Below are 23,608 nucleotides of genomic sequence, written 5' to 3'. Positions count from 1 at the left end.
ACTTACAACGGACAATCTTACACATATACAGTCTATCTCAGGAAAGAATGCCGGCCACAGAACACTTGATGCCGATCTAAAATCGATGGTTTAATATGAAAAACATGGCAAATTACTTCCGTAGTAATAATACTTTGATTAGAATATATTTTCTAATCAGTATTATTATTAGGGAAGTAATTTGCCATGTTTTTCATATTAAACCATACGATTATAGATCGGCATCAAGTGTTCTGTGACCGGCATTCCTTCCTGAGATAGACTGTACGTATTTTTCATCTTTATTAACCTGCTTAATTTTTTTTGCAAATGGATCTACTTATTTATTGTGCGGTTTTACAACACTATAATAAACATGATAGTTTGTTCCGTAAGTATAAGTACACATCAATCGCATTATACGGATCGGATGGAATATTTTCTACTGCAGCTTCATTAAGTAGAATATTACAAAGTTCAAAAACATTCTTATCACAGGGACATTCTTGATCAAGAAATACGCATTCTTCACGAGCAATTTCCAAGTCGTCAAATTCAACGGAGATCAAATAATCATTACTTCGATATATTTCAGGAATATGGTACATAATTAATGGTTTTCCTCTTGGCAATATGCTGTTCTTCGATGAAGATCTATTATGCGAGTTCCATTCCAAAACCACGCTGTTCAGCTCTGACTACACAAAAAAATTTTAATGTGATAAATAACAAAATAACTAAGTTCAAAGCGTACCTGGATTATTCGAAGGAAGCAAAATTGGATTAGTGCTTTTTCCAAGTAAGAACCATTAAAATAGCCATCGTCTTGAATCTTTTTAAATAAATTCATCCAAAACTCCGCGTTGTGCTTTCTTAATATTCCCCACCAGCACTCAATTTTTTGATTGGCTGTACTTTTACCATAAAGAAACGCTGGTCTGTGGATATTAATACCCGTATCTCTTCGAAAAAATACCTGCATTTGTTCGATGTGGCGGTTTTCCGTACCCATATCGGCCCTGATGGTCAATGGTATGCCTCCAATCTTTTGTATAGTGTCAACAAAATAACCACCGATAACACGGGGATTGTTATTAGTTCTCCCAGCCTTCATCCACATAATATGGCGCGAAAATCCATCTATACACCCATTAATTCCAATACCAAACGGCTTTAACTTGTCATAAGAGTCTACATGCCATAAGTAATTTGGTCCTTTGTTATTGTATTGTCTTCTTCGAAGTCTTCTCCTTGTTCTTATTTCAACACCCACGGGATCAATGGATTTCAAAAGTCGCCGAATAGTTTCCTGCCGAACTACAAAACCTTCTTGAATGCATTTGAGGTGCATCCAACGATATCCATGAAGCTGCCCTGATTTGGATACCTGTGTCCTTAAATAAGTATGTAGCCACTTGGTTTATTGGAGAATATCCTTTCTTTCGAAAAAGTTTTAAATTTTTCAATCTTCTTTTTAAAGTCCGAAGGCTAATATTACAATTATGTTATACTTTAAGGAAAGCTAAAATTTCATCGTTGGACAACCCGAGAGTAAAATAAAATGTGATCAATTGCGTTTCACTCATTTTTGCAATGCATGCAATACGCGACAAACGTACAACATAGACTAAGGCTTAAGGCAAGCTAATCGACAGTAGGTATCAATTGTAATATTATGAGTTTATAAGTCGCAATTGCGAGATAGTAAGTAGCAATTGCGAGATAGTAAGTCGCAATTGCGAGATAGTAAGTCGCAATTGCGAGATAGTAAGTCGCAATTGCGAGATAGTAAGTCGCAATTGCAAGTTATTAAGACGCAATTGCGATATAGTAAATCGCAATTGCAAGTAAAAATGGAGAGTATGTGGCCCTTCTACGCTTTCGTAAATTACAGTGTTACAAATGAAAGTTTGCAAGGGTATTTGCCTTTACGCAGCCGTAAAAACTACTGTTGTTTACGTTTGACCGTTGTAAATAAACAAAATGGCGAACTTATGGCCGTATGCACCGAAAAAGTTTAAGCTGAGCGTAGCAATGATCCATGGCAACCATTGTCCCAATAATCGTTACCATGGAATGGATAGGTATTAGCTACGCTTGGCTTAAACTTCTTCAGTGCATACGGCCAAGTAATTACAATGTGCTGCCACCAGGTTTCATTGTTAATCTGAATAGCAAATTCACTTCGTCTACCCAACGTTTCGAAGTGTTGCCACCTTGTATTTCATTATAGCTTGTATTTCATTATAGCACCCTGGAATGGGAGCAACACGTACAGTAACTCTGTCAACATAGTGTAGGGAGTAATGGTCATACAGCGGTGCTATTTTCTTTCATAGTTGTTTTTACCAAATTAATTGGATTGGAATAAATTAAACACCAAGGCGATGAAGGTCACCTTGTTGGGACCATTTGTGAATGTGCCAATACTATGCATTGCAATTTGTAACCATGGCCGCCAAATCTACCTTTTTGGTTAAACCAAATGGTAAATTTAGAAAAACATGACAGACATGGACCATATGGCCGCACTCAGCACTGTCTTTGTTACCACGGGAACGGACGCACTCGATTAGGTCAATTGACGTCACAGGCAGTACAGACCACTACCGTTGTAATTACTCAATGCCACTACTGTGTTGAGCACTGAATATTTAAACATATATTTCTCATTTATTGACGATAAATATGATGAACATCATGAAACTAGTCCATTGAACTAAATATATGTTTTAAGCCAACTTTGATCAAACGTAGCGTTTACAAAAAGACTTGTAGGAACAGCATATTTGCAAAATGCACGGCAAATATTTCACCCCTTCTAGGCAATTTGTCGATATTTTTCCTAAACCTAACCATCTGAATGTAAGATGAATCAGCTGGATGTGGGAAAAAATCAGAAGAGATCTGATACCAGCAATGTACCTACCAGTGTCTGTGAATACCTGCGAAAGAAAAGAAAAACGGAAATGAAATAATGGGAACATACTAAATTAGGGAGGATGACTACTAGAACTCAATGTCAGCAATTGCGCGTCCCGCAGGTGAATCAGGATCACACACCTACAATTTTAAAGTATGACTCACGAATTAAATACATGTTGCAGTTTCCTAATTTGGCATCTTTTCGTATTCGGCGTCAGCAGAAAAAAGATATAGATCAATTAAAATAGAACGCAGCTATGATTTCATGTAGTTATAGGTCATGGTCTATCAATGAACTACATTAACGAAATAGCTATTGGCACACGTATAAAAATACTAAACAGGTACTTTACTAACTTTTAAAGCCTTCATGCGATTTTTATCCAAATATGCAGATTGGGGGGGTAAATAAAAAGTAATCCCGTTACATTTTCTCATTACGGAAACGGTACGTGCCAAAGAAAAGGCTGCCGAACTTCTGCAAACAAGGTACTTTAAATTCTTATATCTAGCAAGAATAAGATTAGGTAAAAGTGTTTGGGTTTATTTGTTTGAAACAAGTGTCAGGATGACCTGTTTGGCTATAAAAATAGGTACACCGCAATTAACTGAATCATGGAATTGACGTTGCCAACACAACCCGCTATACTGTAAAAATGTAAGACGTACATTTGTGCTTAATTATATTTTTAGCAAATAAATTAAATTAGCCACCAGTGGACATCAAGTCTTCAACCCTCAAGGGTGGCCACTGACCAGTGTATTTACATGTATAACGAAACGACTTTGAAATTTTAATTAGAACAAGTGCCAAACTAGTTTTAAAAATATAAACATGATCGTTAAAGTTTCAGCAAATGCCATTAACATCGCATTGGTTTAAAATGTTAACATCTACATGGAGACATTTCCCTTTTTTTGAAAACATGGAATAGTAAGGTCCCACCGATTTTAAGCGTTGGCTCATTATATTAAAGCACAAATAATCTGTGATTAAAGTGAGCACGCATCCGTTCAACAGACCCTATTACAAAAATTTTCGATTAGCACTACTATTTCCATGTTTTCTTAGGAAACATTGGCACTTATGCTTGTCTTCAATATTTAGTACTTCACCCCTGTTCCTTAAAACCTGACATCATTTTAATGCAGATTTTATGTACCAATTGTCTTTGTCGTATAATACAGTGTTTGAATGAAGTAGCAACAAAATACCAGCGAAACTAGTGTTAAAAATAAGACAATTGAACATTAGGCCAAAAAAAAGCAGATTACAGCTTACAGTTGTTTGATAAGTTTCCTGTTTTAAAAAATGCAAGTGTAATGATACTGGTTCAAAATCTGTTTTATATTTCGGCGTAGTCTCCCCGAAGACCAACGCACTTCAGTCGGTGCCCGGAAGGCATCCTCCCGAGTCCTCGTGCTCTACCGAGTTAACTTACGTTTTACCGAGTCCTATTAGAGCGCATGCGTTCGGTGTTACAACTGATTTTATACGTTGCTCGTTTACGAAAACTAAGTTGGTTCAAGTTCAGTTTAATTAAAGACAATAGACTTTAAGCGAATGTTACAAGCAATAATTTGTAAGGGTTTTTAATGTAGGCATTATGAAATGATGCATTGTGTACATTTCAAGTACGTCGGTGTAATTAACCCCCAATACTATTTTATTATATTCATAACTATACCTACAGTGTAGTTTGATTCTCTCAGGTATTCAAACGTCTCTTTTATTTAATTTCTAATTTATTTAGAAAACGTGAAGTTAATGCTTGTTTATAAGTTGATTTGAATTTCGCACCAAGTGAGTGCACATCATGGCTGCCCCCATGTAGGTGTCATTTGACAATTCAGCACTAGCAGTCCATCTTATTTTATATAAGTTCGTGCAGTAGGCGCACATTGTACAATTTTTCTTTTAATCGTTTGCACTAAATTCTAACATGATAAACGCTTATCTTTAAAACGAAGCTCCAACACCCACCCTTACAAAGGAAGACATAAAGATGTATTGGGCTTAAATTTCCGTTCACGTAAAAGAATACGAAAAGTTCGAAGTATTTACTTTAAATTGGGTTATGCTTGGTATTTACGAACACATATCACAACTTTACGTACCTACTTCTAAAGTATGTTTGTTTACCACGTCTATTTCTGAGTTTTACGCAATTAAATTTTTGTATTGTTTTGTATGGGTGCACCTCGCGAGAACTACCAGTAAATGCAACCGGCTCTGCCCGATTTTGAGTAAGAAAAAAAATTCTTATTCTAAAATGGATTCCAATGCTTATATTTTACAGGATTGAAAAAATGTGATACTTGGGAAGCTTTTTTTCATTTCATTTTTCGTTAATGTAAAATGCAATGTATTAGTATGTGATTATTGTGCCCTACTTATTACCACAGACAACATATTATACTATGTGTTGTTAGTCATGCCCATTTGCAGTGTAAAAATGAAGAAATAACTTGAACATAAAAAAATCAGTTGATAATGACCGCACCAATACGGTAGTCGTTAATCTTTAAGCTGCTTGCAGTGGATGGTGCAAAATGTCGTTGCGATTCGGATGTTAATGAGCAACTTTTTGCAAAAAATGTTCCCCCATTATACCATTTATAATAAATTAATTTTGGATTTTTGTTCCTACCAAATTTGATAACAATCCAAAGCATACCTTTACTTGAAATATCTGTTCCTAACTCACTTTATTAAATTAAAGACAGAATATCACCATCTCCACTCTTCAAACGGCCTGAGGTTACTCCTATCTACATTACATTTTATTTCAGAAATTTTATTACCCATCGTCATTTTTTCGAGCATAAATATTTTATAAAAAGAGTTAGTCCATCTATACACGCCGTAGTCTGAAATCCTACTTTCTGTTTTCCCTAATTATTGTACCTATGTATCAAGTTTTGGGAAATTACAAGATTAATCTTAATATTAACTAATTAATTTATTATAAATGGTATAAGGGGGGAACATTTTTTGCAAAAAGATGAAGGGTTTGTTCATGAACATCCGAATGGCAACGACATTGTTCAACGATACACACACACACCCGGAGAGAAATAAATAATTTTTCTTGAATTTTCGTTGTAAATGTAATAGGTTTTGGGTTTATGGATAGACCAATGGCTCAAGTGGATCTCAAATTCAGTCTTTATAATAGCTACATGAAGTTACAGTTCATACAACCACAGATACACGTAAAGAATCTGTGATACAAATACAACAAAGTCACCGTGGATAATTTTGGAGTCAGCAAGTTGTGAAATGCTTCAGAATCATATGGAGATTCGTTGGAAAAAAAGCACTAACAAGCGAGAATTTTGATATCGCCGCTTTAATTTATTTTGCAATTTTTTGTTTTGGATTAAGACATTAAGAATTTAAGTAGTAGGTAATAACTACGTAGCCTAGAAGAACGCTAATCCTCATTAATCAAACTGCAAATTCATGAAAAAAAAGTATCACTTTCAAAACTAGTTGTACAATTAACTATTGAGCAATTTTTGTGCTTACAAAATGCACTTTACGAACGACGAAGTTGTTGATATGCTTGAAATTTATTTTTAATGTCTTCAGAATGCCGACTAGCAAAAAGGGTGTACGCGATTGGTGGTGAGCTTACGATCCCATGGTAGTTTTCGACCTACGTTTCAACGGTAAAGAATTAGAAGAACGCAAGAAAATATTAACTGCGTACTGTGATATGTTGAAGGAAATCCTCATGTTAGCACAACTGAATTATCCCTTGAGTTGGACATATCACGAACAACGGTTCAAAATATTTTGAAGGCCATAGGTAAGTTCTAATGGCCATCAAAATACATAGATTCATTTAAATTTAACTTTTTTAAAATTACTTTTGGAATGCATCCATATCATGTGGTTTTTGCATCAGGCCTTGAAAGAAGAAGACTTTGATCGGAAGTTGGACTATTGCCATTGGATGTTAGGCATGATAATAGAGAATTTTTATTTCAAATTCTTTGGACCGATGAAGTCACCTTTAATAGTGACGGGAGAGTAAATCTGCACAATATGATTATTGGTCTGCAGAAAATCCGCATTGTTTGCGTGAAGTTAAGCACCAAGGGCGTTGGCGTTTAAATGTGTGGTTGTGGCATACTGAGAGGTACAAACTATTGGGCCATATTTTTTCGACCAATCCCTAAATGGCAATGTATTTCTTTACTTTTTGGCCAATCAGTTACTGTTGTTGTTGGAAGATGTGTCACTAGAAACACGGCACAACTTGTTTTTGTAGTTGGATGGTTGCCCCGCACATTTTGCTATTACTGTGCGAGAGCATATTAATGCAGTAGGTATTTCAACAGCGGTGGATTGGAAAAGGAAATCTGTTTCCATGGCCTCCGCGATCACCAGACTTAACTTGATTTTTATTTAAAGGTTAAAGGAGATCGTCTTTCAGATTGAACCTACGACCAGAGGAGACAAATGAAAAACCGGATTCGTAATGCAATACGTAACATACCGAGAGCCGAAATTGAAGCTGCAGTTTTGTGTACCCATGAGCGACTTCAAGAATGCATAGAGCGTGATGGTCAGCATTTCGAGCATTTACGGCGGCCCTTCAATTTTCAAATTTATCTATTTTAGGGCCACAGGTTATATAATAAAAAGAATTCCGTAAAAATTAGCTTAAAAAATTAAAATTGAAGGGTATAACATTTTCTTTGGTCTAAATTTTAGGTTTGGAACAACATATCGGGATGCGGTTTTCGCGAGGTTGTTTTGGCATTATTTAGCTACTTTTTCATGAAAAATGCATTTAACTTGAGAATTTTTTTTTTAAATTAACGATTTCTGTCGGAATATAGATTAGGCCCTCACGCGGCGATATGTGAAACTAACAAATCTTCAAATTTTATAATATTTGTAACCGAAGAACAGCACTTTTCAACTAGCCTAAGTTTGTTAAAATCGGCTCAGCCGTTTCCAAGATACAGAGTGTTCTTTACGGAAACCTTTGAATCCCCCCCCCCCCTTTGTTAGGTTAATACAGGTAGTGGAATTCACAGAAACAGCACTTTTTAGATTCCAGATTTGAGTTACGCCTCCTAGCGGGCATTTCGGAAAGTGACAACTTCACTCTATTATGACAAGGACTGAAGTATCCCTTTTTGCCCCTCCGGGATTAAATTTGGACGAAAATCCCTGAAAGTTTTCAAATTATTTATGTTACCATAGCATAGGGTTGGTGTACCAACGCAACTATAACATACTACTTCAGTCCCGCGGTATATAATATACTAACTTTACCGCGCATAGGTGGCCACCCTGTACAAATTATGACCCTCTTTCCTTTCATTTTTCGAACTGTAATAAACCATGAAAACAATAATGGTAGATGCACATGTATTTTCATGTCTATTATTTGCATAGCCCACTACCACTTTTTTTTTGTAAATCGAATTTTCGTACGTACGGTAGAAACTAGGGAGGGTAGAAAGTATTTAGAGTCGGCATGAGGCTACACGCGTGCTTCCATGAAATGAAAGTATTCAGTTGTCTGACTTTTTAGCGCATTTTTGCAAATTTATTTGTAAAAAGTAGCTTTTAATCTCACTTTGGCTGGCTGGCTGGCAGCAAATGTGGGCGCGTAGAAGAACTCTTGTAGAAAGGCAACGGGTGTACGTGTATCTACAAGGCCGTGTAATTTGGCAACCTTAGGGACAGGGCTATATGATGTGAGGTTGGCGATCCACCAAAATGTGGGTGTAATATAAGTATGCACCGAAAAAGGAAATGTGGTAGCCTCCGACAAGATCTAACTGATGGTTTAGTGAAAACTTCAAACGCGAATTTGGGGTAAACGAGGCGTCGGTAGTGAGTACCAACAAAGGGAATGTGGTAGCCCGCGACACGATCTTATTGATAGTGGAGTCAAATATTCAAACGTGCATTGGAAGAGAACGGGACATCGGAAGTGGATACCGACAAAGGGAATGTGGTAGCCCCCGACAAGATTTTACTGTTGGTGGAGTCAATACAAAACTTTAAATGCGAATTGCACAAAGTGAATGTGGTAGCCTTCGACAAGATCTTTTTTTGATGGTGGAGTCAACAATGGCTATTAAAACACTGATCTGCCACACAAAAATGCCCTTCGATCTCACACGAGGACTTTGATAATTTTTAATTTTGTAGGTGCTATTGCTATGCTTTAATTTGAACTAAATTTGTTTTATTTTGTTAATGTTGATTGAAATCCTGGGAGAGGGGAATACAGTGACTTAGCTCCCTTTATTTGTGTGAATCAAGGGCAAGCACATCTATTACCAAATATTCGAATCATATTTGGAAGCATTTTCAGCATGTATTGTTATGTAATCGCTCTGTTGATGGCATACTAAAATTAAAATTATTAAAAACTTTGTTTTGAAAATACGTGTATGGCAAATTGTCAAATCTGATGCAAGAAAATTTTGCGAAAATGTAATTTTTATGCTATTCATATTGAAGCCAAAATCTATAAATTTTGTTCATCATACAACAAAAACAATTTTGAAACCTTGCCATTCCATTGCTACCTGTACGAATCATAACATTTATACATCATCACTAAAAGGAAAGTTTAAAAATACATCCATATTCATCAGACTTGCAAACAAATTTTTTTGTTACGATAGTCACTTCGATCTCGTTTGCTGTGAATAAAATGCGAAGGTATGAAGAAAAATAAAACCGCGCGAAATCATATCTTAAAAATAGAAATTGGGCGTTGCAAACTTTATTACGTTTAAAATCTAGGCATCTCCAAAAGGCAAGCAGTCTTGTTCACAACATCTCGAGACTTCGACCCATAGAAAATATTCTTTCTCATCGCCGCTGAGCCAAAAATCGACGAACGAAAATGGTGTACGAATCCGATTTTTATACCACCCGAAGGTATAGAACATCCCCATCTTTGTCGACATATACTGTGTCGGTAAGTGCATTTTAGTGATTAAGTCGCTTTATAGTGTTATCATCGCTTTTCGGCTTTGGTTGTGCTTATTTAGAAAACCCGAGGTTCTTTAGTTACTAACCGTAGCGTCCGTAGCACAGAATTCAGCATTAGATTTCTTAAGGGACGCATTGAGAATAAACGTTGCCATGCGCAAAACTACATCCAAAGTTATTTTAAGCGTACGAAATAACAGAAATGTGGAGAAATTTGGAGGCGAATGTGTAATGCGTGCAAAATTCATCGAGATTTGACGCTCCAAATTTAGACAGGAAATAGATACGCACGTTACGTACATTACTAAACTGGCACAGTTGTGGGCTGTTGTTTTGTTCCATAACTTAAAATATTTTCTATATTTAAGTGTATTATTTTAGGTAGGGTTCATGAAGGAACGTGAATAAAATACTGCTAATGCAGTCGTTAATTAAAGGTGCAAGTCTAGACACCGTCTTGGCAAGAATAATTTAAGTAATTTGCAATTAAGCATTTGGCTTCCAACGTTACTTTCAATCCATCCACTTTTTACTGGACACTAACACAAATTTGTGCCTCTAGAAATCCGCATCTTAACAGAAATACACTGCATCCGGCACAAAGTCCTGCTTTATTTCCAGTTAACACAATCCATTAATAGCGGCCAGTTGGGCTGGGACGAGACGCGTTAATCATTGGATTCTTCCAGAAACGTGAAATACCATGGGAAAAGGTACCAAGCGTCCCTCGTCCCAGTCTGATACCAGATCCGGTAACCGCTTTTGGTAGGCGACCTGCCGCTGTGGAGGAACTGGAAAAAAAGAAAAGGGACGTGATTGTTATAAAACCTTTGGACAAAGCACGAATTAGACCTAAATTAATATTACCGCAACGAAAACATTACATCGATCCAAGGGAAGAAACCAGGGAGCGAGTCTTTGCCGCGCTTCGAAAAGAGGATTTATTGCCTAGGGAATTACCGAGGGGAGATGCTATGGATGTAGTTTTGCCTAAATTGCACAAAATTGCCGAATGCCCCGATTTACCGTACAAACGAAAGATTGCATTAGCTTCTTCTTATTATTAACATTTAGAAACGCATCACCTTCCTTTGACAATCTTTACCTCGCGTTTATTTTTAGTAATCTAACTGTTTTTTATGTGACAAGATTTAGGGGTGCTTTACTTCGTTTTCGCATTGCACTTTAATACGCGCTTGTATTCTGTATTTATATAAACAATAAAATGACAATTAAATACATTTAAGATATTTCACCTTCACCGTTAAGGAAACAGATTACTCGTTGTGTTTGTTGATGTCGATGTGCATGAAAATTTTCTTTCAACATGAAACATTTAACACACCTATATCCTCGATCCTACTACAGTCTTACTACAAGTAGGTACCCTTTGAATCAAATGCAGCCAACCTTTCGTTATAAATTTTTTTGGAAAAGTCGACGAAAGGATTTACAATTGGAATAGTAAACGAATTTACTTCTCTCAGGTCCCCTTTTATCACACTCTAATATCGAAACCAAAAATTTGCGTCGCCGAACATCTCTACGGTTATTCGTACTCGTCCTTCACAAGGTATCCGAGCATTGGAGGTAAACCATACGAGTGGTTTTCCAACTACAACCGATGGATGGACCGCTTGTTTAAACTAAAATTCGTTACGAAGGGTCGACATTATTTGTGGTAAAGTTTCTAAAAAAGCGTTGTTTTGTAAGGATTGTTATTATTAATTAACAACGCAGGGACGAAATAACTAGATTACGCGAGTTGAAATCAGTTTCGTACAAAGATATACAAACACTATTACTTCTTCAAAATTTTCATGCAAAACTGCTCTGTTTCCTGGCGATGAAGAATTTTCTTTTTCAAAATTATCGAAGTTTTTTTTTCACAGACTCCACGTTATTACGTGGTAAATGATACTCCTGATCGCCGTACGGCCGAACAGCAATATTCTTATTCGTACAACTCTAGTACAGACCGCAGTAGCGGTGACGGTTATTCTCGTCCCTCTGCCCGTTCGTACAGTACCAATGAGCGTGTAACTCGTACATCCAGTGGCGGTCCAGGTGGATATTCCTATTCAACGGAAAGTTCATCCCGTAGCCGTGGTGATGGTCCTGGAGGTTACCACTCCAGTTATAGCTCAACAACATCTGGTAGACTTCCTGGTGGTACCAGCTATCGTCACTACTCCTACCGCGTCTAAAGTCTTAGACATAGACGAAATTGATTGTACTTTCAGTTAAACAAAATGTAGTACTACACTGTTTCGTCCTTGAGTTGCAAAGTTTTGGTAAACGCTTATATTGGCTTAGGTATTACTCAAGTATTATAAATTTTTTTTAATCAAATCTGTTATTTTATATGTGTATTAAGATTTAACCATTTGAATATAATTTTAACACCAGAATGTTTTACAAGACTTCCCTAATTTTCCAACCTGTCTACTAACAAGTGCTAAACCGTATATGGCACACATCGATTGAAAACAAACACAAAAGTGAGTATTGTAATTGTAAAAATTAGTCTCGTTGAAAAGGCGCTTAAATTTACAAGTACTTATACTAACTCTACCCGTTTATTTACTTATTTTCCTTTTCATTTCCTGTTTTGGAAACGGACGACATGCAGTATTCACCTTCAAAGCAAGTGAGAATCCTACCAGGACTCGGAAAGGTAAGGTATACTCTATTTGTAATTGAGCTAGCATAAAATCATCAAAAACAGGCGCTGAGTTGGTACTTATCTCACACTAATCTCATTGTTGAATTCTAAGAAAGCAGTCTCGAATTGTATCAGTGTACAGTAAATTTCAGTAATTATTTTGAGTAGAAGAAGCTGAAGCTGAAACTATTAACTCATTTCTATTGGAAGATACTAGGAAACCTAAATCAAGTTTATTGGGTGGGTTAACTTTGTTATTTATCAACACTTTAACATGATTAATCCCAGCGTCAAAGCACAATCATTTGGCACAGAAACTGTTATTGTAACAATTTAAACTTTAATGTGGGCTTTTGAATTAACCGTCGTAAAATATATTCGTTCGTCGCGTCGGTTCAATTGGATTTGTGGTACCACGAGCCCGTTTAGTATTCTAGTACAGTATAGCACCAGAGAAAACAGTTGTTCAGCGTTAATTGACGTATAACGAACACGCAATTTTACCTCCTTTACAAAACAACGAGTCCAAAAATTTTTAAATGGGGCAAACTTACCCATCAATGACCGTAGTTGTTACTAATGCACAAGTAGTTAGAATTTGAACATACGGAAATAAAATGGGTAACGTGAAACGCGTTTGAAGTTGGTTAGTGCCAATAAGTTTAATGAGACCATAATGACGTGCTCACCTTCCAAACTACTAATTACGTAAAATATATGACACCTACGTACGTTACAACACGAAATTAGTTCTGGAAACGTTTCGTCAATTATTTCTCACAAGCGATCTCTCCGATTTCATCTTTAACTAAGTACCTACCTTATAGTGATTATACTGAATTTGTGAGAAAGCTGTATCAGGTCACATCACATATTATCGAGGACTTTAGGATTCGGACACTCGGTCGTTTGATTTGTCCAGTTTCAGTAATTGATGTTTGCACAAGTTATAATCACTTCCTGTCATTAATAATGAAGACAATGTCTGTGATTCTTTTTAAATGTAATATGTTTTCAATTGTCTGACAAATCCAAAAGATTTGGTCATAATATCTTCCCTCATAAGTTTGAATTGAAATAAATGCAAATTTTGTTCTTCATAAGACTCATTGGCACTGTATTTGTTCAATAATGAGCTAAGTCGATTATAAAAAGTGCAACAATTAAGGATGTCGAGTAGCAGAGAGACCAACGCAAACATTTTTTCGAAGGTTCAAAATGGATCTTCGCTTTCGCAAAAGTGTTTCCAAAATTCCTACTCCTAAACCAGTTGACACCGATCTCGACGAAATTTAGTATTCAACTACGAGTATAATCAAAGAGTAACCATAACCTCTTTGGTATAATTCTTTGGTCGGAGCACAAAAATGGTCAGAAGTGAAATTTGATGAGTACAGACGTATTTAAGAAAAGAAGGTTATTCAATAAGCCCATTTCAGCTAAAATATTATCAATTTTATAATACCGGACGTTCACTCACACCCCGCTATTTAGAATGCTTGACCCTGAGCGATATACTCGTATATATAGACTACGTATTCCTTTCGTGTTTTTGATAAGAATAACCAAAGTATACTCTACACTCGTTTACACCAGAGAGAGAGAGAGAGAGAGAGAGAGAGACCTTTGTACCACTAGTTTGTGGCCCAATTGAAAACTAGCTCTTTATATCATATGTCACCACGCAAGTGGGTAAAAGATGGTAACAGTTGGAAATAGTTGAAAGTTAGTTCACAGACCAAGGAACAGTACAAACGACTGTCATCGTGGTGCATAATATATAAAGTTAGCTTTCCAAAATTTACTGAAATACAAGAGTGAGCTGCTCCTGAAGCACGCCCTTGTTTCTTGATAGTTTTGTTAAATAAAACTCAACTAATAATTTTAAATATTATAGTAGCACCAACTTTCCTTACGCTCTACAAAAATAGTTGATTTTCTATTCTGTTAATAAAAGCAAGTCCGACCAGACAGTACTTAGGCACACCAAAGATCCAGGTGCCTACCCCCTTTCATTTGCAACTAAGTGCAGACTCTGTTCTTCTCAATAAAGGATAGGGCCCTTTTTAGCCTAAGTTGCTTCTTCATGCCCATAGACATGCATTTTGATTATTCGCTGAATATACCCTTTTCAGGTCAGGCGGGAGTCTATGATGACTCCCAAATATATCACTGATCTGCTTAGACCTAGTTGACGTCCTCGAAGCCTGAGCCTATCAAGGTCCGCTCACCGTCTATTCGTAAATGGAACAGCCTCGGTCTTTTCCGGGTAACGGAGAGGCCATGGCTACTGCACCACAGATCCACCTGTTCAAGACCCCTTTGCGTAATCTCTTTCACGGTGTTTGGAAAATGTCCAGTTATGATGATCGCTAGATCCTTCCCGTATTCCTGTAAATACGCTCCGTCCTCGGTCGGATTGCGGAGAAGTCCGTCTAGCACCAGGTACCACAGCAGTGGAGACAACACTCCATCATGCGGACATCCTCTTGTAAACGATCTCTGCCATCCCGATTGAGGATATAATGGCTTGTTTACGAGCATGACGCAGATGCATCTTACAATTGACCCATCAATGACAAAGCCTTCAGGGGTCTCACTAATTGAATCGAACGTGGTGTTTTTAAACGCATATATCTAGAAACGCTTCCAGGGTTACCTCCCGACAGATATCCCCCTCTCCAACCTGAACACAAGGCTGGGAAGAGCCGTCTCCGTGGACATATCAGCCCTGTAAGAATGTTAGAATGGATGTAGTGGTCTAAGGACCAGTACCCCAGTTTGCATCCATCAGTTTCTTTGCCGTTTTTAGAAGAAACGAAGGGAGGCCGGGTAGCTCCGTTTGGTGGGCCCAAAGTTACGTAGCCCCCAGAGCCTCACACTCACGATAGACGTATGTATGCCACATAGAAGCCTCAGTGTCCCTACTTTTTGCCCCGGGTCTTTCAAAAGCATCTTAGGAAGCTTTTGAACTTCAGGAATGCCCTGTATGTTACCACAGAAGATCCTCCGTGGTCCTCGTTTAGACCTTCGAATATCATCCTTATACCTGCGCTGAGAGATGTTGAGATCTTCCCAATCCGCAGGAAGATTACTTCGCATGGCCCTATTAAAGAACCTACGAACCTCCTTACGATCAAGGTCTAGGTTCCATCAAGCTATTCTCTTCGTTCCTCCAAAGGTCCGCAGTTTTACAGCTGTCCTCATATATGACGTTGTTATAGCGTGGCTTACTAATTGGGTCACCTCTTTCATCTGCCCTGCTTTCCGACAGAACAAAGGTTCAACCGCTCTAGCAATTTCGCCAAATAGCAGTCCCTGTCCGTGAATCGGAGGTTCCGAAACCTGCAGGGCCCGCAGTGGTATGGGCTGCTCCCTAGTTTAAAACATCCAATCGGTTGTCTGCAAGTACTCTAGAAGGTGGTCGTCCCTCGAGTTCGTGTCCGTGCTACCCCACTCAACATAGTCTGCGTTCGCATCACAGCCAACCACAAGAGGGATCCAACTATTTCGACAGTACTCTATCAACTCAGCCAGATACCTGGCAGGTGTAGCCCCCTCCGAATCGTACGGGAGATGCCGACCCCCCAAGTGTCTGCTGTGTCCTATGCCATCTTTCAGTTGAGGTCTTTGAGCTACGAGATCCCTTTAACAGAACTCAGTAACTAGAAAACCCTCCACCTGGTCCGGACCTCTTCGCGTTCCCTGTAAACCCAATGTTCTTGTATGAGGTATATGCTTGTCTGCTTTACAGCAAGTTGGCGTCCTATAAAACAGGTAGTGCTTCTCTAGTGATGCCGACGCTCCCGAACCCTGGTCGGATCCAATAACTACCACACAAGCCAAATTCTCGTCGACATTTTTCTCGACCCCCTTCGAGGTTAAAAACGAGGGGCTGCGCCCCCTCTGTCGCAACTGAATTGGATCCCGCTGCTTCGGTGGACCCCTGCCCTTACTTAACACAGCCGGAGCACTCCCTTTCGTCACAAATGTAACGTCCGAGACCTCTGCGTATGCTTGAAAGTTCTGCCGCTGGAGTGCCCGATAGAATGCCTCACCAACACCAGGCTCAAGATGTTACCTCTGGAGGCGCTTTAAGATGGTGGCCGGGAGCCCGTATGACACAGCCATGATTACCATAGGGACGTGCCTATTAACTTTCAGAGACTTGTCATCCCAGAGCCTAATAAGAGGGACGATCCTTTCCAAGCAGTCCAAGGTTCACTGGTCCTCGCAAAACCCTGCCAATCGAGGAAAGCCCTCCCCCTCCTCCACCCTCCATCGCTCCATCTAGTCCACAAATGCATTCAATGCAGCTATAATGCACCTCGACTGAGGCGCAATGCTGTCCATGTCCGGGTGCGATACCGAAGCAATGGCCACCCTGAGCCCCGCCGCAGCGACTTGGCCATAGGTTCGTAGTGCATCCGCAACCTTTGGGTGCTCCAGAACCTCTAGGCTTCTTTTCATGCTGCCTTGAACCAGACCTTGGAAGGCTTCCCTCTGATCTGAGACGCTTGGTCTTTGATGTCGCATTGCCCCTTGAGTCAAATACCCAGCCATACCCTCGAGCTGGCTCTTCATGGCCATCGTCCATCTGCGCCAGTCCTGTTCTTGTAAATAGGAGCTAGCCCACCATCAGGTCTTTGAATAAGGCCCTGCGTTGGACCCGTGCTAGCCTGGCCCGTTACCAATCCCTTTTGAGGCCTTGACTTTTTCGTCCCCTCTGATGAGGAGGGTTTGTTTGAATTATCGTCCAAACAATTCCCCCGAATAGTGCGGAAATGCGATCTCACCTGGCCCGATCCGCTTGCCCAGGGCTTGTTGTGGTTAGATTCTTCCCTGCCAGCCGAAGTAAAAAATAAAGTTAAATCCTACATGCAAATTTCTAGCTTTGTAGGATCCTGCTTTATGATTTGGCCCCCTGGTATATACTACAACGGAAAAATGGTCTAAAGCTGAACACAATCATATCGAACAGTATTTACCACCTCGGTGCATCAGATCAAAATCGTATAGTTTAGTATTTCTATGTGCATTTTAGCGCTTAAACTTAAAAATGGTGAAAATGAAGCAATTGTTATGCGTAGCCATACTTTTCCTTTACGTTCCAACTATCTTGTACAAGTTGGTGAAACACTTTAGGATAAAATCGTAATTCTATAACGCATATTACTAAAGCGTATCAAGCTAATGTCGCCATAATCTCTGCCCACGCATTTCAAGGATTAACGTCAGCTTCGTTTGAGCCTATGGAATGAAATGGTAACAAACAATTAAATCTAGATCCCCCGACTCGACAAGTTTGCATTCCCTCGCTTTATCTAATACTCTATATTAAATATTCAATAGAAATCGCAAGAATGTACATCTAAAAGTTGAATCACAAAAAATATTTCAATCTCGCGTTACACAAAGTTGAAAATATACAACACGGAAAGATATTAAAAGTTTCTCTGCTTTTTTCGGAAAAGTTGAAGAAAAGTTTTAATAACAATGTCAGATTTTACCCTAAATATAAAATTTTAAACGATACCGGGTAAGGTAAATAGACGTTAACGTTCTAAAAATGTTACCACGTAATCTATGGACTTAATCCAGGATTCGGGAGGTGGACGACAAAATTTGCATTTATCAACATTGCCTTAGTTTTCGGTAATGACAGATTGCATAAATTTAGCCGAATAAAGTTTAGTCAACACTGAGTTAAGACATGTGGATCGTTATTGTAATTTGTGGGATTATCCATTCAAAAACGCGGGCGGTAGTTACTTTACACTTTCACGATTGTGTGATCCATCCAAGCTCTATAATTTATGCTCAAAGTTTGTTATAAACATTTACTTTAGAGTAGGAGTAAAATGCAAGAAGGGATATGATGGGAGGTTAGTAATGAATTTCCAAGTGAAAATTTTAAAGTCTCTTTTACTAAAGCCCTCTAAGTGAAAAACGATTGTACTCTGTAGGAGTGCAATATCTCTGAAAATGCACCGATTAATTGTCTTTACATTTCCTGCCTAATGCCGTTGTATACAAAACGTTATTTATCGCGGTACATGTATAAATTTTCTCATACCGAACAAAATACAATTTCTAAAAAGAATACTTTTTTGATTCTAAACCGACCACACGTTAGATAGTTAAAATTGTAGTCACAGGAAGCGATGATGACAGGATTGCTAACGTAATTGACGTGTAACGTGTGAGATTCCCGTTTTCATTTGGTGGTGACTTCTTGAAGCGAAATTTTCCAGAAAGTTCTGCGTAGACTAGTGCCGCGTTTGCGAAAGGGTGTGCCATATTTACCCGTACGGGTGGGAGATTTCCGATTAACAGTTCCGCCGTACTGTGGTTGAATCGCAGACAGCGTATGCAACTTCTGATTTCCTGGCGGACCAGATTTATTGCTCACAGTATCCAGTATTTTCGTTGCACCAATGTCGATGTGATTTAATTTCCGCCATGAAGGGTTCTAGCCTGGGCATCTTTCACGATTAGTGCGGACAAGTGTCTGGTTGGAGGAATTATTAAGGGGTGTTTTTCTTGTGTCGACATGGACATGGAGGCATTTGTTAATCTGCTATGACTGTTGGTAGAGTTAGCGCTGCGCCTGCGTAATGTCAAACCCGCCGCATAAACGAACAACCAGCTCAGGGTTGGAAAATAAAATGCTCGTATAAGCTTGAGATCTGTCACAGCGATAGTCCTTTCTGGGCATATGATTAGATGTTGACGCCAAGAAGTGAGCTCAGTTCTCGCATCCACCTGAAAGCAATGAAAAGAAAACACCCCAAGCCGCAGGTCTCGGTATATTAATAGTTGATAAATACCGGGAAAGCCGCGCTGTACTGGTAATATGCTTCTATACCACGTACGGTACTTAACTGGGCAACCCCTTAAGAAGGAAATTATGGTCTCCAACAGCATTCGCGTTTCAAACTCGATCATAACTTAACCGAGATGTCAAGGACGTCGACACCCGCAGACGATGGTGAGCTTAATGCAAGGTTACGAAACTTGTACGTCAAACACAATCGAATGTATGACGTATCCAGGGCTTGAAATTAAACGTAAACTGGAACTTAAAACTGGTTCTTAAAGTTGGAGTTAAACTGACACTAAAATTTGAACCCTAAAAGAAATCAAAGGTAACCCCTCTTCTTTGTTAACATACCTCTTAAGTAAGAGGGCTAATTGTAGATGCAGCAACAATTTTCTATGAAAACTGCAGTACAACAAATTACAGCTGAAATCCAAAGAAGGTACAATCTAAATAAACGAAATGGAAATAGCGGTACTTACGATAAGAAAGGAAGAACGCAAGTTTATATCCTCACTAGGAGCATAGGTAAATCCCCAAATTAGGAATCCAATCGCCAGAGATCAATATATACGGAAGATGGCAATTATAATTCCATGCGGTCTACCTCACGCTTTCTGTATCTGTATCTCGATACGACGTATGAAAGAAAGAAAGGTGACCATAGTCAACCACTGCGCGGTACAATTGCGTTGTTAAATTCCAACAATAGGTTGAGCCATCCAACAAAATCGCTTCAAAAGTTACGGGGATCTTTCAACAAGTAATAAACCGTAACCAATGATATTGCTTTGCAATGGAGAAAATAAATCGTTACGCTGTCTCCTACTCTTAGTAGTCCCATTGTATCCAGGCAGGGACTTTGAGGTTCAGGGTTAGTTTGGTTGCCGTTAATAGCTTCGCCGCCAGTACTACCTCATCGAGCTCCAACCCCGGTAGGGTGTTCTTCAACTTCATCGGGACCGCCTTAAATTTTGCCGTTAACCTGGAGGTTTTTATTGGCTCATTTCTACACTAATCTCGTTTCAGCTTATTCCTGAACTGGAAGTGACTGAAACTCAAACACCACTAGTAATGTTGTGGTGGGGCTTTCCTCTTTTAACACCGCATGGTGGGGAATGTAGTATTTTGCACGTATCTCCGCTGCATTTCGAGGCACTATATGTCTCATCTCTTCATACTCTCGCAGGAAAACTATGTACCTGGATTCCATCTGTAGAAGGCGAGCGATTGTCCTTTTCAATGCCTCGCTGTCTGAGTGGACATCAAAATCGTTGGCCCTTGGGATTCTGGCTCGTTCGGACTTACCGGAGCTACCGTTGAGGTATTTATCGTAGTTCATGGTCAATTATTGGGTCTGCTTATAGAACTTCCTGGCAAAGTAATTATGTATTGGCCCTTATGGCAGGGCGCTTCTGACTTCTTTTTCTGTTGAACATTGTCTCTAATTAGTTTAAAATGACTCTATTTATCTATCTATTTTATAAAACGCGATTGTAATTTCTTCTGAGGAACTTCCAATTGTGTGAAACCCAATAATGTCAACTAAAATCATGTCGAGTAAAGGAACTCGGGATCGGGATCTGTGCAACATTTCGTTCTGATAGTGTCAATAAAGCAATCTGATGCAGTTTTAGATGAACTATGAGATAATAAGATTTCGTAATCTGAACTCTTTTTTTTTACAGAAATTGACTTCGTCATTTCAACAAGCTTTAACTATTACTGTCCACTAAATTTAAAAATCGAAATATACATCCAAAACATTGGAACAAATATCTGAAATATTACATTCTTCTAAGCAAAACTTTAGTTTTTGTAAAGCAGCAACTGCTTAAATTTCAGATTTATCAATCGTACCCACTGGATTAAACTAAAAGTTAACCGAAGTATAAAGGTTTGCAAATTTAGTTTGGAAAATGTTACAGGTAGTACAATAACGGGGGTTCCAGAACTGACGTTTCCAGGAAAAAATTCCCGAAGTTTTTTTCGCAACGGTTTTATATGTATTTTGAACCGCTGAATCCGAATTTTCACTTGGCTAACACGCCAGAGGTGAGCTAACTGCGGCAGCCGCAAATATAACCGCAAATTATTTGCGGCATTTTTACATTTTCGCCTATAACGGTACGTTTTAAAAGAAAAACTATACTATACAAACGGTGCCAATGAGATTATTTTCAATCGAATATTCTGATTGTACGTTGAATTTTAGTGAAATTCAACTACTCGCTTGTTTGTTGTTTTTTTTTTTCACTTTAGTGCTTTTGCCGTATTTGCGGCTTTTGCGGTTAGCACATGTGACTTTTCAAAGTCAAAAAAGTCCATGTAAATGAAAAACCAATATCACCACTTGATAAGAAATGAAAAATTATATTAAATAGATATGTCGGAGTACTATTTTTACATTTTCCAAAAGTTGCACGAAAAGTAGCCGTTTTGGCGCGGCCGCTGGCGCCGGTGTGGTTGGTCCTACACATTTCGTTGTTACATGTTAAAAGTATAAAATTTTGTGGACTACAATTTTGTATAGCATAGTTTTTCTTTTGAAACGTACCGTTTTTGAGTTATAGGCGAAAATGTAAAAATGCCGCAAATAATTTGCGGTTATTTGCGGCTGCCGCAGTTAGCTCACCTCTGGCGTGTTAGCAAAGTGGAAATTCGGATTCAGCGGTTCAAAATACATATAAAACCTTTGAGAAAAAAACTTCGGGAATTTTTTCTTGAGAAAATCCTCATATGATTGAGCTAAGGGACACCTCTGCGCGGATAATTAAGTCATAAGATAAGATAAGATAATTTCCTTACCTTAGAATTTAAGACGCCACATAAGAGGATGGATCGTTTCCAATTGGATAATCAAGTAGTATCATACCATAAAAATGCTCTAACGCGCTTATATTTTTAATCTACCTATCTACTTAATCTATGCAAACACGGTATGTGAACAAAGATATGAAATTACATGGTGTACCTGAGGTATCCCAACTTTTCCATTTCCCCTGTTTCTACTAAATTAGGGCTCATCTTCACTTGAAATGATAATTCCCTCACCATCTGTACTACAGTCAGAGGTATACATAAGTTTTGATCCTCCATGAAGTAGTAAGGACTAAGGATTGATTAAAAGTGGTTGTTTTTATCGCCACCATAAACCTTTAAGCGCGTTGCGAGGTTTGAAGCAGTACAAATACATCTTCCATGGAGAAATGAATAGCTGTTAGTAACACTCTTTCTACTTTTTTACATTTAAGCTCATACATCAGGATTGAAAAAAATGGTTGATTTATTTCCTGTTGTATTAAAAGGAAGATTGGTTTTGAAATATTTGTTACAAATTCGCCTCACATCAATTCGTGACGCACGCAGACAAGTCTAACCATCCGTCTCCTGCAACATCTATATTTACGGATTAATGCATTTGTAATGTTGATGACACTACAAAGAGTTTTAACAGACATCGTTTATAAGATGCGGTAATTTAAGTGCTACCTTGAGTAGGCGAAACCCGCGAAACTAAGTAAATAAACACACATCCTCCGCTCCTTTTTCATATGCTAAATGTCTAAAATTCACTTTGATTCAAGAGAACATCAAATTGTAAAAATATAGCGTTATTAATTATTTTTATTCTTTAGGTTCATGTAGTACATACGTATGACCGTATTGTACCATACGTTGGACACAAAAGGCTCACGGTGGTGAGTGCACCACCTCAAATCTTCAGAGTTCGGCCCTCTGTCTTACTAAAGGAATTTGATCGTATACAGTACAAATATAGACCAGCTGTAACTTATTCTTACGTGAACAACTACCTAAATTCCGATTCAGCTGTGGTAAGACATGTTTGAAATGGCGCTTTAGCATAGCTTTATCAAACACCATCACACGCTCTCTTGTATTTTAATTGCCACTGTTCATTTAACCAATTATATATTCAACTTTCAACCAAATTTTGCCAAATGCTTCGCTTATGTTATTTTAATCAGGCTTATCTTACTTTTCAGCGATTGTATTACACAAGATAATTTGGTTTTTGGTAATGAAATTAAGAACGGCGCTTACGTCACTTAATTAGATCGCAATGAGGCTGAGTAATTTTATTGTGCGGAACAATTTGAGCGGAAGAGATTTTCAAATTTGACACCTGCACCTATATAGAGAATAAAACTTTTCAGAAAAAGAATGTGCAGTAGAATCAACAGATGTATCATAGTGTAAATTTATATGGGAGCTGGAA

General features: G+C 38.4%; 2 protein-coding genes across 5 annotated transcripts in view; one reads left to right on the top strand and one right to left on the bottom strand.

Moving 5' to 3' along the window:
- Positions 1-23,608, bottom strand: part of LOC116170367 — a 631,383-nt gene that overhangs the window by 475,244 nt on the left and 132,531 nt on the right. The gene's annotated exons all lie outside the window — the stretch shown is intronic.
- Positions 9,681-23,608, top strand: part of LOC116170306 (uncharacterized abhydrolase domain-containing protein DDB_G0269086-like) — a 34,579-nt gene continuing 20,651 nt past the window's right edge. For 3 of the 4 annotated variants that reach the window (XM_031486598.1, XM_031486608.1, XM_031486616.1), the window contains exons 1-3: positions 9,681-9,869; positions 12,516-12,560; positions 23,007-23,204. In XM_031486598.1, the coding sequence (XP_031342458.1) occupies positions 9,795-9,869; positions 12,516-12,560; positions 23,007-23,204 (318 nt within the window). In that variant the 5' untranslated portion in view covers positions 9,681-9,794. The remainder of the gene's footprint in view (positions 9,870-12,515; positions 12,561-23,006; positions 23,205-23,608) is intronic. The other variant, XM_031486624.1, reaches the window with a different exon arrangement.

This window comes from Photinus pyralis, unplaced genomic scaffold (assembly GCF_008802855.1).
Source record: "Photinus pyralis isolate 1611_PpyrPB1 unplaced genomic scaffold, Ppyr1.3 Ppyr1.4_LG1, whole genome shotgun sequence".
NCBI classification, from domain to species: Eukaryota; Metazoa; Arthropoda; class Insecta; order Coleoptera; family Lampyridae; genus Photinus; species Photinus pyralis.
This window is presented reverse-complemented; position numbering and strand designations above follow the sequence as displayed.